This window comes from Felis catus, chromosome B2, assembly GCF_018350175.1.
Source record: "Felis catus isolate Fca126 chromosome B2, F.catus_Fca126_mat1.0, whole genome shotgun sequence".
In the NCBI taxonomy this organism is placed as follows: Eukaryota; Metazoa; Chordata; class Mammalia; order Carnivora; family Felidae; genus Felis; species Felis catus.
Window position 1 is genome coordinate 39,285,924 of NC_058372.1, and position 16,266 is coordinate 39,302,189.

The 16,266-nt window shown below is 40.3% G+C and overlaps 1 protein-coding gene across 12 annotated transcripts in view; it reads left to right on the forward strand.

Moving 5' to 3' along the window:
• The window catches only part of NFYA (nuclear transcription factor Y subunit alpha), a 33,590-nt gene extending 17,925 nt beyond the window's left edge, over positions 1-15,665 (forward strand). For 10 of the 12 annotated variants that reach the window (XM_023253950.2, XM_006931687.4, XM_006931690.4 and 7 more), the window contains 6 exons: positions 5,782-5,913; positions 6,116-6,221; positions 7,577-7,743; positions 8,806-8,979; positions 9,956-10,057; positions 13,049-15,665. In XM_023253950.2, the coding sequence (XP_023109718.1) occupies positions 5,782-5,913; positions 6,116-6,221; positions 7,577-7,743; positions 8,806-8,979; positions 9,956-10,057; positions 13,049-13,102 (735 nt within the window). In that variant the 3' untranslated portion in view covers positions 13,103-15,665. The remainder of the gene's footprint in view (positions 1-5,781; positions 5,914-6,115; positions 6,222-7,576; positions 7,744-8,805; positions 8,980-9,955; positions 10,058-13,048) is intronic. The other 2 variants (XM_006931691.4, XM_006931692.4) reach the window with 1 other exon arrangement.
• The last annotated feature ends 601 nt before the right edge of the window (positions 15,666-16,266 follow it).

Consider the following 16,266-nt stretch of genomic DNA (forward strand, 5'->3'; position numbering starts at 1 on the left):
CATGGGCTGCAGGGTGGTTCAATATTCGCAAATCAATCAACGTGATACACCATATTAATAAAAGAAGGGATAAGAACATATGATTCTTTCAATAGATGCAAAAAAAGCATTTGACAGTATACATCATCCTTTCTTGATTAAAAACCCTCAACAAAGTAGGAATAGAGGGAAGGTAGCTCGACATCATAAAGGCCACATACAAAAGACCCACAGCTAATATCCTCAATCTGGAAAAGCTAGGAACTTTTCTTCTATGGTCAAGAACAAGACAGGGATGTCCACTCTCACCATTGTTATTTAATAGTAGTGGAAGTCCTAGCCTCAGCCATCAGACAACAAAAAGAAATAAAAGGCATCCAGATCATCAAGGAAGAAGTCCATCTTCCACTATTCACAGATGACATGGTACTCTATGTAGAAAACCCAAAAGACTCCATCAAAAAATTGCTAGAACTCAGCAATTACAAACTCAGCAAGATACAAAATCAATGTAGAGAAATCAAGAAATTGACTCCATTTACAATTGCACCGAAAACCATAAGACATCGAGGAATAAACCTAACCAAAGTGGTAAAAGACCTGTACTCTGAAAACTATAGAGCACTTATGAAAGAAATTGAAGAGGACACAAAGAAATGGAAAAACATTTCATGCTCATGGATTGGAAGAACAGATCTTGTAGAAATTTGTATACTACCCAAAGCAATCTACACATGTAATACAATCCCTATCAAAATACCACCACCATTTTTCACAGAGCTAGAACAAACAATCCTAAAATTTGTGTGGAACCACACACACACACACACACACAAGAAAACCAGGTAGCCAAAGCAATTTTGAAAAAGAAAAGCAAAGCGGAAGGCATCACAATTTCAGACTTTTAAGCTATATCACAAGGCTGTAGCCATCAAGACAATGTGGAACCGGCACAAAAACAGACACAGATCAGTGGAACAGAAAACCCAGAAATGGACCCACAACAATATGGTCACCTGCCATCTTTGACAAAGGAGGGAAGACTATCCAGTGGAAAAGGGACAGTCTTTTCAACAAATGGTATTGGAAAAACTGGACAGAAACATGCAGAAGAATGAAACTGGACCACTTTCTCACATGATACACAAAAACAAATTAAAAATGAAAGAAAGATCTAATTGTAAGAAAACCATCAAAATCCTACAGGAGAACACAGGCAGCAATCTCTTTGACCTCAGCCATAAGAACTTTTTTTAAAAATTTTTTTTTAACGTTTATTTATTATTGAGAGACAGACACAGAGTGTGAGCAGGGGGAGGGGTAGAGAGAGGGGGAGACACAGAATCTGAAGTAGGCTCCAGGCTCTGAGCTGTCAGCATAGAGCCCTACGCGGGGCTCAAATTCACAAACCATAAGATCATGACCTGAGCGGAAGTCAGTCTTTTAACCAACTGAGCCACCCAGTTGCCCCAGCCATAAGAGCTTTTTAAGACATCTCCGAAGGAAAGGGAAACAAAAGCAAAAATGATCAGAACTTCATGAAGATAAAAAGCTTCTGCACAGCTAAGGAAACCAACAAAACTGAACAGCAGCTGACAGAATGGGAGAAGATATTTGCAAATGATGTATCAGATAAAGGGTTAGTATCCAAAATCTATAAAGAACTTAAACTTAACACCCCAAAAATAGATAATCAAGTTAAGAAATGGGCAGAAGACATGAATATATATCTTTCCAAAGAAGACATCCAGATGGCAAAGACACATAAAAAGATGCTCAACATCACTCATCATCAGGGAAATGCAAATCAAAACTACAATGAGATAACCTGTCAGAATGGCTAAAATCAAAAACAACAGGTGTTGGCAAGTATGTAGAGAAAAAAGAACCCTCTTGCACCATTGATGGGAATGAATGCAAACTGGTGCCACCACTCTGGAAAACAGTATCGAGTTTCCTCAGAAGGTTAAAAATTGAACTACCCTACATCCCAGCAATTACACTATTAGGTATATACCCAAAGGATACAAAAATACAGATTTGAAGGGGCACATGCACCCCAATGTTTATAGCAGCAGCATTATCAACTATAGCCAAACTTTGGAAAGAGCCCAAATGTCCATCAACTGATGAATGGATAAAGATGTGGTATATATACACAATGGAATGTTGTTACTCAGCCATCAAAAAGAGTGAAATCTTGGGGTGCCTGGGTGGCTCAGTTGGTTGAGCCTGACTCTTGGTTTTGGCTCATGTCATGATCCCAAAGTTAATGGGATTGAGCCCTGCTGTTAGCTCAGAGCCTGCTTGGGATTCATTCATTCATTCTCTCTCTCTCTCTCTCTCTCTCTCTCTCTTTCTCTTTCTCTTTCTCTGCCCCTCCCCCACTTGTGCTCTCTCAAAATAAATAAACTTTAAAAAAAGAATGAAATCTTGCATTTGCAACAATGTAGATGGAGCTAGAGTGCAAATACTATGTGATTTCATTCGTGTGGAACTTAAGGAAACATGAACGTAGGGAAAAGAAAGGAAGCAAACAGTAAGAGACCCTTAATTACAGAGAACGGAGAGTCAGTAGAAGGAGATGGGTAAGGGGATGGGCTAAATGAGTGATGGGGATTAAGGAGGGCACTTGGGATGAGCACTGAGTGAGTGTTATATGTAAATAACAAATCACTAAATTCTACACCTGAAACTAATTTTACCATTATGTTAACTAACTAGAATTGAAATAAAATCTTGAAAAAAAGAAGTATTATGAGCAACCAAATGCAACAAATTGAATAACTAAAAGAATAGACAAATTCCTAGAGTCAAAATCTACTCTACCAAGACTCAGTTACAAAGAAATAGGAAACCTGAAAAGATCTAAATGGACCCACAATTAGTAAAAGGTGAAAGATTTTTGTGATCTGAAGAGAAACCAGAATATAGAGCTATAATTTCTAAGGAGCTTGAATCAGTACTCAAAAATCTCTCAATAAATAAAAGCACTAATGGCTTCCCTGGTGTATTTTACCAAAAATTTGAAAAACGAATACAGTTTCTCAAACTTTTTCCTAAAGTTAGAAAAGAGCACTTGTAATTCATTCTATGAGGCCAGCATTATTCTGATTCTAAAACCAAACAAAGACATTACCAAAAAGTATTCATTATGAACATTGATCAAAAATCTTCTCAAAATACTAACAAACCAAATCCAGAGCATATTAAAAGTTACACACCATGACCAAGTGGGATTTATTCCTAGAGATAAGAGTGCTTCAACATAGAAAATTGATCAGTGTGATATATACTACAGTAACAGAATGAAGGGGGAAAATCCCTACTCTGTTGAAATAACACCCAGATCAAAAATGTCTGGTGATGGAATGAATGAATTAATGAGAAGGGAGATGAAGGAGTTGTTAGGAGAAACTTTTGCTCTATACCCTTGGCTGTTGCTTAGGTGTGAATTTGTATATAAAATGCTGGAAATTTTGAGTTGTGGGGACTTCCTAAATGCATTCTCTTTTGTTCTTTTTTTTTTTTTTTAAGCGTTTATTTATTTTTGAGACAGAGACAAAGCATGAACGGGGGAGGGTCAGAGAGAGGGAGACACAGAATCTGAAACAGTTTCCAGGCTCTGAGCTGTCAGCACAGAGCCCGACGCGGGGCTCAAACTCACGGACCGCGAGATCATGACCTGGGCCGAAGTCGGCCACTTAACCGACTGAGCCACCCAGGCACCCCAACATTCTCTTTCGTTCTTAAAGAAATGTGTACATTTGCTGTTACATGAAAACAGGATTCTGTGCACCCAACAGTCAAAATGTTACTAGTTTTTTTAATTATAAAAAACTTAAATATTTTTCAGATTTCTTGTCACATTTATGATGACACTTCTAATAAATTAGCTATAGCCATTAAAAAGAGAAATGAAAGAAAACAGATTTGAAAAGCACAGGTTCCCTCTCTGTCCAAAATCGTTAGCTGAGGTTTAGCTGTCCAAATCCAGGAATCAAATTAGAAATGCAAATTAAATCAAAACTAGCAAACACTAGACAGTACTGGGTGTTAGGGTGTTGGAAAATAGATGTAGGAGGAATATAATCGGACACGTGTATTAATTATCTTTGGCTGCAGATAAATTATCCTAAATGTTAGTGATTTAAAACAAATTATCATCTCACAGTTTCTGTGGGTCACGAAATCTGGCACAGCTTGTCTGGGTCCTCTGACTCCGTGTGTCTCTTGATGCACTGTGGGCTGCAGTCCGAGGGAGATTGAACCGGGGATGAATCCACTTTAAAACTCCACTTCCGTGGTTCTTTGTGGGTATCAGGTCCTTCCCAACTTTGGCCACTGACACCGGTTCCTGCCATGTGAGCCTCTCCGTAGGGTAGCATGTGACACAACAGCTATCATCCCTCAGAGTGAGTGAGGGAGAGCGAGAAACAGCAAGATGGAAGTCACCGTCTTTGTAACCTAATCTCGAAAGTGATGTCCCACTACTTTTGCCATGTTCTGTTTGTTAGAAGTGAGTCAGTAGGTGCAGCACACTCATGGGAAAGATCACATAAAGAAGTGATTACCAGAAGGCAGCTGGAAACCATTTTAGAGGCTGCCTACCACACACCTGTCTCCTTCAACACAGGAATCCTACTTTTAATACTTCAGAAACTCAATATTTGCACAAGGATATGCGTTCTTTGTTGTTGTTTTTTTTTTTTTTTTGTAAAATAAAATTTATAAATCTAAGATTGTTGGAGAAAATCCCGAATTAAGGGGAACGTATGAATAGGTTACAGCATAAACATTTATTGTGATACTTGACAATTAAAATGAGTGAACTAGTTCTGGGGCGCCTGACTGGCGCAGTCAGAAGAGCATGTGACCCTTGATCTCAGTCGTGAGTTCGAGCCCCATGGTGGATGTAGAGATTACTTAAAAATACATACATACTTTAAACAATGAGTGAACTAGTTGTTAACTGGCTAAATTTTGAAAATGATGACTGATCAAAGCAAATTGTAGAGAGATACAGTATGTTACTATTTATGTGAAACTTAACAAACGCAGAAGAGTACCATATGTTTTTATGGATATACGTGTGTGAAATGTTCTGTAAGGATGACCACATTTTAATGTGGTGAATAACTTTTAGATGGGAAGGGAATATTAAATGAAGCAACTTGTTAAATCTGAGTGATGTCTGCATGGGTTTCTAAGATGATAGTCTTGATTTCTCTGTGTGTTTAAAGCTTTTGTATATACATATTCATAGACCCCCCCACTTGGAAAAATTGGGAATAACTTGATTGTTTTTTAACATTTTATTATAGAAGGCATTAAACAGACAAAACCAAAGAGAACTGTGTGCTAAGTCCCTATTTTGCAGCTTCAACAGTCGTCAACGCATAATCAGTCTTCTGGTTGCATCTGTATCCCCTTACTCTCTCAAGGATTCTTTTGAATATATATATTATTTCATCTTTAAAAAATACTTCAGAATGTATTTTTAAATGAACATGCTTTAACAGAACATATAACCATGCCGGCATGGTTCTATATCATCTTTTTTACAACTGACTCTGATTCCTTAAAAATAATCCTGTATCTAGACAGCAGCCAAAATTCCTCCATTGTTTCATCAATGGCAAACAACTTATGTCTAATTTATAACAGAGAGCAGAACAAGATTCTTTTACCTTCTTCCGAGCCGTTCTTGCTTTCTGGAGGAATTTGGATAACTAATACTCCAGGGCAAAAAGAGACCAACGCCAGCAGGGTACTAACCTTTCTTTGTGTTCTCTTGCACAGATACAGTTGGTCCCACCTGGACAGATCCAGATCCAGGGCGGGCAGGCTGTGCAGGTGCAGGGCCAGCAGGGCCAGACCCAGCAGATCATCATCCAGCAGCCCCAGACGGCAGTCACTGCTGGCCAGACCCAGGTAATTCCATTCTCTCTGTCAACACAAGAGCGCAGCTGATTTGAAAGGGTCAGACAGCTGAGGCAAGTATTTCATAAGTAGTAAGTAAAAATGGGGAAGAAAACCATCACAAATGTTGTATTTTCTTCTTCTTTTTTTTTTTTTTTTTTTTTTTTTTAAAGAAGGGGTCCTTTGTTAAATTGTCCTGATTTATTTCCTTCAGACCCAGCAGCAGATTGCGGTCCAGGGCCAGCAAGTGGCTCAGACTGCTGAAGGGCAGACCATCGTCTATCAGCCAGTTAATGCAGATGGCACCATTCTGCAGCAAGGTAAGTGTGCATCTGCATTTCCAGAGGACTTGGGAGAGCATGTCTTTTTCAGCCTTGGGGCAAATGACTACTTCAGAAATTTTGTGGTGACCTCCGCCCAACATATTTGTGAACAACAACAAAAATTTTTTCTAAGTCTCCATTGGTTGTTGTTTTCTTGTCATTAATATGTGACCGGTGATGGTAACATTAGTAGGAGTTCCTACCGTGGTTGTTTAAAGACTGGTCCTGGGGATGATATAAGCTTTTGATCCTTTCTGGGAAAAAATGTTTCTAAATGGAAGATTGGAAATAGGGAGTTTCATAGTTGGTAGTGGAAGAAGTAGATCAGAAGTCAAGTTGGCATTTAGTGTTTTTGCTGCTTACGGTCTTTTTCTTTTCTCTCCGGCCAACTTGATTATTAGTTTCTGTCCAAAAGACTTACATGCCCACTATGCTTACTTTACTAAGAAACAAATTTTCTTCCCGAAGAGCTTCTAAATCTATCATGGGAGACATACATGTGACCAAATAAACGCAGCGCGGAGCTTTTATAGAGGTAGGTTCTAGGACTAGATAATGCATAAATACAGAGCCATGAAATCTGTGTGGCTTGGGAGGAGAATGGACTTCAGACAAGAGGAGATGGCTCAAACTGAACTTGAGAGCTTTGGGAAGCATCTGTCAGATCATTAAATCTGGAAGGGACATCCCAGAGTCCAGGACTAAACGTTTGACTTGTAATTAAAATGTAGCAGTATACAAGATCCAGTGAGGGCAGGAAGTGTGCTCTCCTGTGACTCAGGAGAAGGCCTGAGATTGAAGAACTGGACTGAGCCCAGGCAGGAGCTCGAATAGAAAATGGTGAGCCAAATCCTTAAGTGGTGCTGGTGATAGTTGGGGAGCCTGGAGTGCTTGGTTTAATTTTAAGTTTTAGTTCTGCGACAGGTTGAGCTATTGTCAGTTGAGGATAAACAAATTACAACTTTAAAGAATCTCTGTCCTGAGGCAGATCATTCATATACACAAAAATAGTGAGTGTAGCACAAGGCAGACCGACTCGCAGAAGGGGAGGCCTCCAGACTTTCTCACCAGCTGTTGAAAACTATTACTGGAATACCCAGGGAGGTATCCATTTCAAGGATAAGTTTTATCAGAACTGGAATCCAGACACTTAATAGAATATCAAGGATCGTGATTACTTGGGTTACATGCAGCAAACCAGGCAGAGTAGGAGAGTGCTGCTTCTCCCCTTGTGCTGTGTAGTATATTTTTCCAGGGTAAGGAAGTGTGTGCCAGGTAGAAGAGGGACTAACTGTGTTCCCTTCTTTCTGTGTACCTGTTTTTTGTTTGTTTTGTGTTTTATTTTCTTAAAGTCACAGTCCCTGTTTCAGGCATGATCACCATCCCAGCAGCCAGTTTGGCAGGAGCACAGATTGTTCAGACAGGAGCCAACACCAACACCACCAGCAGTGGACAGGGGACTGTCACTGTGACGCTACCAGTGGCAGGCAATGTGGTCAATTCAGGAGGGATGGTCATGGTAAGGAAACTGATTCTTCACCTCACTGTTCTTTTGTCATTTATCTTTCCATATGTCTCTTTTGTCATTGAAGGTTTTTTTGACCTTGCACTTTGATGTCTCTCATAAAGCTTGTTGATGCTGCTGACCACTTAGGATTGAATTGATCCTTAAGGCACTTAAAGAGATCTACTTTTACAAGAAACATTACAATGAACTATAATTCATCCTGAGCACCTTCTAGGTGCTGGAGATACAGCAGAGGATAAACAGAAATACCTGCTTTTGTGTCATCTTCAGAATTCAAATAATGAAGGCATAGACTACTGACCTTTGGAAAGTGGAAAATACATTGCCCCCAGTGAGGGAAACAAGAAGTAAACTCAAAATTAGATTGTAATTCTTAAAGAAGCCAAGAAATGTGTGCTACAAATACATGAGGAAGATAGGGAAGGGGAAAGATGAGTAGTACACGGTCCCTAAAATGGGTAAATTAAGAACAAGTAGTAGAATCCTGCAGAGAGGTGGAGGAAGCTACCAGAAGAATCAACACATCCATCCAAAGTTGTTAAAGGTTGAGAAGGGACTGGGGCATGGGAACCTGTTCCTGGTTTCCTCAGACACTTATACAGTGTTTTTAGTTTTAATTTGCTTAGAAAAATTAGAATTTAATTATATACTAAGCTAAGTTGTTAATTAAATTGTTTCTGTAACTGTAGGCATTTGGTAGCACTTGGTCAACCTCTGCCTGCCTACCTACCTTCGTACTGTTTCATTCTCTGTGATTACTGCTCCTGACCATTAGATGGCAGCAGACATTTCTAGAAAATGGAGTCATAGGTGGACAAGAATTTGGACGTGCTGGTGTCCTTGTCAGTGTGGCTTCTGGGCCCCCCAAGATGGAATCATCTGGAATGTTTGTTTAAAATGAAGACCTTTTAGTGTAAATGTTTTCCAGGAATCTGCATTTAAGTGCTGTATGAAAGCTACTTTTTATAGCATTTAGAAAAAAAAGTTTAACAGAGACCAAGAAAATGTTTCCTGTGTCACTATTTAATAAGCTGTGGTTTTCTCTTCACACAGATGGTGCCTGGTGCTGGCTCTGTGCCTGCTATCCAAAGAATCCCTCTCCCTGGGGCAGAGATGCTGGAAGAAGAGCCTCTCTATGTGAATGCCAAACAGTACCACCGTATACTGAAGAGGAGGCAAGCCCGGGCTAAACTAGAGGCTGAAGGGAAAATTCCAAAGGAAAGAAGGGTGTGTATACCATTGGGAAGGAGAAGGAAGAGAAAGGGCAGGGTTCTACTTTTGAAATTCTCTTTCATATGGTTTGTTTCCTTGAGTACTTTCCAAACAATTGAAAGTAAAGAGCTGTGATCTTTTGTAAAAAGTTAGCATTTGATACTGCTCTCTGTGGCCGCAACTAGAAAACAAAACAGTAACAGTGGGTTAAATAAGAGTTAATTATTTTCTTACATAAATTCAGTCCAGAGAGAAATTATCCTGAGCCTGTAGCAAATTTCCAGAGTCCATCCTCATGATGCTCTCTCTTCCTGTCTCACTGTTCTGATAAACTTAGTGTGCTAGTCATAGTCTAAGATGACTGCTTGGGCTCCCACCTAGGAACAAGGGGAACAAGAAATGTACTCTCTTTTTTTTTTTTAAGTTTATTTATGTTGAGAAAAAGAAGGAGAGGGGGGATCTTAAGCAGGCTCCACACCTAGCATGGAACCTGATGCAGGACTCGATCCCATGACCATGAGATCATGACTTGGGCTGAAACCAAGAGTCAGACGCTCAACTGACTGAGCCACCCCGCTGTGGAAAGGCACTCTTTTTAAAGGAAATTTTGAAGAAGTTCCTTACATCTCATTAACCAAAACTTAATTACGTGGCCACACTTAACTGCGAATAAGGTCAGGAAATGCAGTCTTTCTACTGAACGGCCATTTGGTCTATCACTGAAGCGTATATGGGAAGGTGTAGGTAGTGATCATTGCTTTACCTTTGGGGAATCGTTTTTATTTGTCATTCATTAGCATTCACATTTTTATGATAGTTAATATATAGTTAGCCGCTGCCTAGTGTTTCCTCCAAAGTTTCCTCCATAATTCAAGGTCATAATTACCCCTGGTGGCTCTGATGGCAGCTCTCCTGAACTTCAGAGCATAGAATTTGGGCATTAGGTAACTATGTTCTTTCCAACTAGTACCTTTATTTCTTTTCGTTTTAGAAATACCTGCATGAGTCTCGGCACCGTCACGCCATGGCTCGGAAGCGGGGTGAAGGTGGACGGTTTTTCTCTCCAAAGGAAAAGGATAGTCCCCATATGCAGGTAAGTAGATTATACATTTCATTCTTCTCTTTTTACCTTGTATTTTCTCAGGAGGACCATTCAGTTATAACTTTCACACCAGGGACTAATTACCTGTTCTATGTTGAATGCAACATTGTATCTCTTAGATTCTCTTTTGCCCTAAAGCACTAAAGGTATTTAATCCAGTGGCCTTTTTTCCCCACCATCTTTGCAGATTATTACTATTAATTCCTTCTTGAAATTCTCATCTTTGTTGATTTTAAAAGAATAAGTTTTATTGTCTCTTAGCGTAGTAGCACAGCCACCAGTAGCCAACACTTAACTGCTATGTGCCTGCCATTACATTAAGCACTTTTATAAGCATTTTTTATTTCATTGAATCTTTGGAGCAACCTCAAGCCCCATGAGGTGAGAATTCTTATTTCCATTTTACAGTTGAATCTGAGGCTTAGAGAGGTTAACTCATTTGCCCAAGGTAAAATGCTTAATAAAATGATGCACCTGAAATTCAAAGGAGTATAACTCCAGAACTTAATTTGTAACTGTTGTATTGCATCTGATTCCACTGATTGTATCTTACCGGCATTTCTGAATCAGTATATATGAAATAGAACTCTTGACTTTTATTTTGTTTTTCATCCCTAAAGCAGGTACTCAATCCCCGTGACATGTCCATGCACCCAGTTGCTAAAGCTTGAATTGTCCAATTCTTCAAAAAGTCCTCTTGGTTTTACCTCTAAAATATTACCTGAATCAGTTACCTTTTTTTTCCCCTTCCAACTGCTGTCAGTTTTGAGAAATCCTTTCTTCTTTTGCTTCAGTTAATGTAACAGCAGCCTGCTGGTCTCCTCCCTTCTTCCATCCTTGTGCCCCTCTGGTCCATTCTTTACGTCTTTGTGTGGTCTTCTTAAAATGGGTGTCATCTCCCATCACTGCCCTGCTTAAACCCCTTCCACCCTCTGCCATTTCCCGTTTGCACTTAGACTAAAATCCAAAGTGCTTATTACCACGGCCAAAAAGGCGCTTGTGTGATCCAGCTCCTCCCTACCTCCAGCTTCATTCTTTCTACTCTTTATCTTTATGCTCTCGCTATACTGTTCATTGGTCTGTCTTCTGCTGTTGGACCTTTGTCTTGGAAATAGCTAATCTGTAAAGCTTTTCATTCCCATCTTTTTTGTTGTTGTTTTTTAATGTTTATTTATTTTTCAGAGAGTGAAGTAGAGAGCAAGCAGGGGTGGGGCAGAGAGAAAATGAGACAGAATCCCAAGCAGGGTCCATGCCATCAACACAGAGCCCAGTGCAGGGCTCAGCCTCACAAACCGTGAGATCGTGACCTGGGCCAAAACCCAAGAGTCAGCCACCTAACCAAGTGAGCCACCCAGGCACCCCTTCACTGCCGTCTTCTTGTGTGACCATCTCTTTCTTACCTTTTAGGTCTTGATTTAAATCTGAGACTGGAGCCAGAGTAGGTTTCTTCTACCCCATTATTTTTTCACGTCTTCCTTTTCTTTTGAGCATCATAATAACCGACTTGTTTTATTTGTGTAATTGTCTCCTTCACTAGACTGTAAGCCGCGTAGAGACTCAAGGTGAGGCTTGTCCTCCATTGTATTGATCGGACTTAGTATACTGCCCAGTCCAGAACAAACACTTGGTAAATGTTGAATAAATGGATTTCCTCCCCCCACCCCCCACCCCACCCCGCCCCATTTCCAGATACTTTATTCTGTGTGACCATTACAGCCTACCTGCAGTATTGCCAAATCAGTCTTCCTAAATTAGTGCTTTGTTAATTAATCATGTTTGTCCCCTGCTCAAGGATGCATGCTGGCTTTCATTTTTTACTGCATCAGATCCCAAACTGTTTCTGTATATCTTCCAAGCAACCCCTTTCAGTGTCAGACTAGGAGTCCTCAGTATATCCACACATGAGCACAGACTCTTCCTTCAGTGCTGTTAATTCCTACCTGCAGTCTGAGAGCTCTTCCTTCTTCCTCTTTTGTTCATGCGGTGTACAGATGTAGAGTGCCATCTATGGGCATTATGCCAGGAACTCTCCCAATTCTGTGTACTAGCGATGGGACCTTGGTCAAGTTCCTTACTTAGCCACTTTTGGCCTGAGTTCCTTCACCTGTAAAGTAGGATGCTGTTGATACTTAACAGGGCTGTGGTGGAGAGTCCAGGCAGTAAGCTATATTGGGTGCCTACTTAGCACGTTATGTAGTGCATGGTGAGGGCTCCGTAAATGCTGGTTATTGTTCTTACTCATTGTTCAAGACCCCGCTGCAGTCCTACTACCTCCAGAAATCTTTCAGGTTTTTCTTTGATTGTGGCAGTTGAAGCTTCAGAGCCTTGGTGTGCAAGAACTGAAAGTGGTTATTGTGGAGTGTTGCAGAAAGCTTCCAAGGACTGATCCTTGTCTTAACACTGGAGGTTTTAAGTGGGAGACGGCGAGCAGAATTTAGTGGAAAAAGGGTTAAATGGGAGCCAATAGATTGGGGTATCAGTTCTAGCTGGGCAGCTGACTTTCTCACTCTAGTCCAGGCAAATCACTATCCATCCAGCTTCAGGTTTAGCTACAAAATGAGTGTGCTAAAATAAATAAATTCCAGTGTCCTTTCCAGCCCTGCTAAGTGCTTAGTCTCTAAATACAGTGATCAGAAAATCAAGGCATAAAAATACAGCATGACACGGTTTCCTCTTGACCACATAAGGACCCTTAAACCTGAAGGGTAAGTACAACATACATTCTCTTAGGAAAGAGATACACTGTCAACTCTGGAGTGCTTGGAAATGGATTGCCAGGCCACACTTAACAGTCCTTTCACACAAATGTTTATTATCTCTTCTTTCCTAACGGTGCTGCATTTTAATCCATATATGTAGACTTAGAGGCCTTTGGTTTACTTAGCAAAGTTGTATGTATTCCCATGATGGTCAGGAGTGAGAGCCATGAGTTCCCTGCTGCTTTCACAAAGGACTTTAATCACTATTATGCTTTGTCTCTAGGATCCAAACCAAGCAGATGAAGAAGCAATGACACAGATCATCCGAGTGTCCTAACCCCAGGCCACGTGAGGGAGCAGATTAAGGTTATGTTCCTCGCCACTGTTTCCCACTGTTCCAGGAAATTGATCACCTCTTCCGATGGGACACTGACGATTATGTTCTGCCCTTTTCTACAGGACAGAAACCACTTAATTTTTAATAAGTGGCTCAGTATTATAATTGCAGTGATGTCTGGCAAATTGAAGTCGCAGGCCTTTGTCTCGCCCTTTCAGTCAGGGCCTATTTCAGACTGTTGATGACATTGACATTTCATGGATTAGGATGATGCAAGGGACCCATGCACATAAGTGCACACACACAGCACTTATGTTGGCTAGTGAAGCCAGCCAGCCATCTTAGCAGAGAACAACCTTCACCAGGACTGCAATCAGGGAAGCCAAAGCCCACTCCTTCCGTGGAATCTAAGCAGCATCCATCCCTCTGACGGGGGATCGCAGGCTGACTAACTGAACAGACACTCTGTATTCAGAGGTGGCCTCCAGGCAAGGAAGTTCCATCTCGTGATATGGAAACAATAAATTCTCTGAGATACATTCATCTAATCTGTGGTAATAATAGGAATCTCTTTCTACCCAGATGGTAGGTTGGTATTTTTGGACTCCAGCCAAGAAAAAGCTAACTCTGGGGATAGAATGACAAGACTCAAGCACTAAATCTATAAATTGCTGAATCTCTCTTTTTTTTAAAGCCTTGACTTTAAAGTTGTGGTCTGTTGACAGATCATCTGGACTGTATTTCTTGCTTCCGCTGCTTTTAAGACAACGTAGAGGGTATTGGACCTTGAAACTGCCTTCCCTAAGTAGAGAACAAAACCATAAAACAACTTCTGTGCTGAAGTGCTGAGGACATTTGTAGTAACTCCTAAACAGAGAGCCAAACTAGAGATTTTCAGTCATAGGCTTTGTGACAGCATTTGGGGAATAGAAGGGTTCATATGTGTTTCAGTCTAGCGAAGAAGAGAGGGTAGTATATATACCCATGTGTTGTCACATAGCATGATTCTCCAGTGGATGGATGCATGGGATGGATTATGAAAAGAATAACTTACAGTTCAACTATAACGCATGGAAAGGGAGAAGTCCAAGAACTGGTCTTTGACAATTTCTGTCTGGAAAGCACTGTTCAGTCACATTCTCCTGGGCATACTCCAGGTTACCTGCTCGAGTTTAAGGTGAATGTTGGCTTCACTCCTGCAGCACTTTGTTTTGTGCTGGCCCCAGAGAGCAAACATTCTCTTTATTCCCCTGGCAGCTGATTCTTTGGTGCCAGTTTCCATGTTTCCCCTTTTCTACATAGGCTTGTACAGCAGAAAGGTTTTTACATTGCATCCACCTTCTGGGGATAAGCTACAGACTGGTGGTAGTGATGGCCCGCAGGGTCAGGAATAGGGCCACAGTTCCCAGAATGGACTGTGCCTCAGAAATCGATTTTCTTTTCTAGATGCTGAACCTTGGGGAACTCTGATAGGATTTCAGAAAAAAAGTTGCTGCTTTCTCTATAACAAGGAAGACCGAATTCTTTTGAAGAACATTTGGGTTTGGTTTAAATAACCAAGAACAAAGATTGGCACTTTCTTTGATTTCACCCTAATTGTATTAAGAAGGAAAAGAAGTTAAACCTCTGAAGAAAATATCACAAAGGGAAATAATTGTAGTGGTAGAAATAGAGGTACAGAGCTATGCAAAGAAAGAAAGAATCTCTCTAGTCCCTGGAATCTAAGTCATGTGCCCTGGCTTCCAGAGATAAGGAGAAGCCCACCCTTTGGTAGGCTCACTAGAAACTTCTGGCTCTTGACTTAGGTTTCAGACATTGACTTCATTCAGTAAGCCCCAAGTTTTTCAGATGCTAGTTTACTAAAAGCAATGAGGAATTTCAATCCCTTGTTTTGTTCAGGAGTCTTTAAGATGCAGAGTTCAGAAAAAGTCATCAGACCTAAGCCAACAGCAGTTCTAAAATGCTATTTATTTGTGTCTGTAAGTTTGTACATAGTAATATCAACCTCATATTGTTGCAGTTTTTTTTTTCCATGAGTTTGAGTTTTGCTTTCTTTGAAACAAAATGCTTCAGTTGTCATTTTGTCACTGCTCAGATAGCTCATGGCCCTTTTATTGTGGCCATTTTAGCACACGTAATAACCCGCAAAGTGGTGGGTTGAGGTTTGGATTTTTTTCTTTGTTACTAAAAGTTCATTTACTTGTCCTTGTTACTGTAGTGATGACTTCATAGATGCAGAAAGAGTGAATGGTTGAGTGAATAATTGGTTTAATGCATAGTTATTTCACTTCTTGAGTGCTTTTTTTTTTTTTTTGGCAAGATAATTGTAAATGTATATATTTTAATTGCACTGGTACATTGAACATGTCAGTGTCTATACCACTGGACCAACAGAAATTTTTCTGGCTGTTGGGTGCCTGATAATAATGTCTTGATTTTCCTTTGGGACTCAACTATAAAGGTTTTTTTCTCCCAGCAGTAGGGGGGAGTACAGATGATCAATCATTGATGTCATTGCAATTGTTATTTTTTAAAATAAATTTGTAAAAATACTAAAAAGTGATTTGAATTTTGACATTCCTTGGGTTCTAGGCTGTGTTTGTAATGTTGAAATTGTGCTTTTTGTAGACACACAGGAGCTCTGTGAACAGTGTTAAACTTCTGGTGTGCAGGCCTCTTAGTTGTGTGTCTCCCCTTAATCTCTTTTTCTTCCCTTTTGGCCCTCCACCCTGCTAAGGAGGTATTTTCCCATCACCTGTGTGGAGATCTATATTTGGCTTTACTACTGAAAGTGTTAACCAGAATTTGATGAAGTAATTACAGGCACAAAATGAACCCTTTTAAGTTATCACCGAAACAGTGATAGGTGTTGATTAGGTATTGTAGAACTAAAGATAAGATGCATTTTTAGATTTTGCTTTTATTTCTGCAGAAAAACAAGGATGCTTTCCTGTTAAAAATTCACAACACACTCACCCTTTTAGTAATGTGAGTTCTCCCAAGAATCTGAGCAACTGAAGGGCAACCTCGGATACGCTATTAACATGCAGGGAGCAAGGAGCTAGAGACACCCAATAGACCTGTCCTGGCAGATAAAAGAAATAGGAGACACTACCTAACCAGGGGGAAAGGACTGACTTAAATAAGCTTAGCCTAAGGGTATT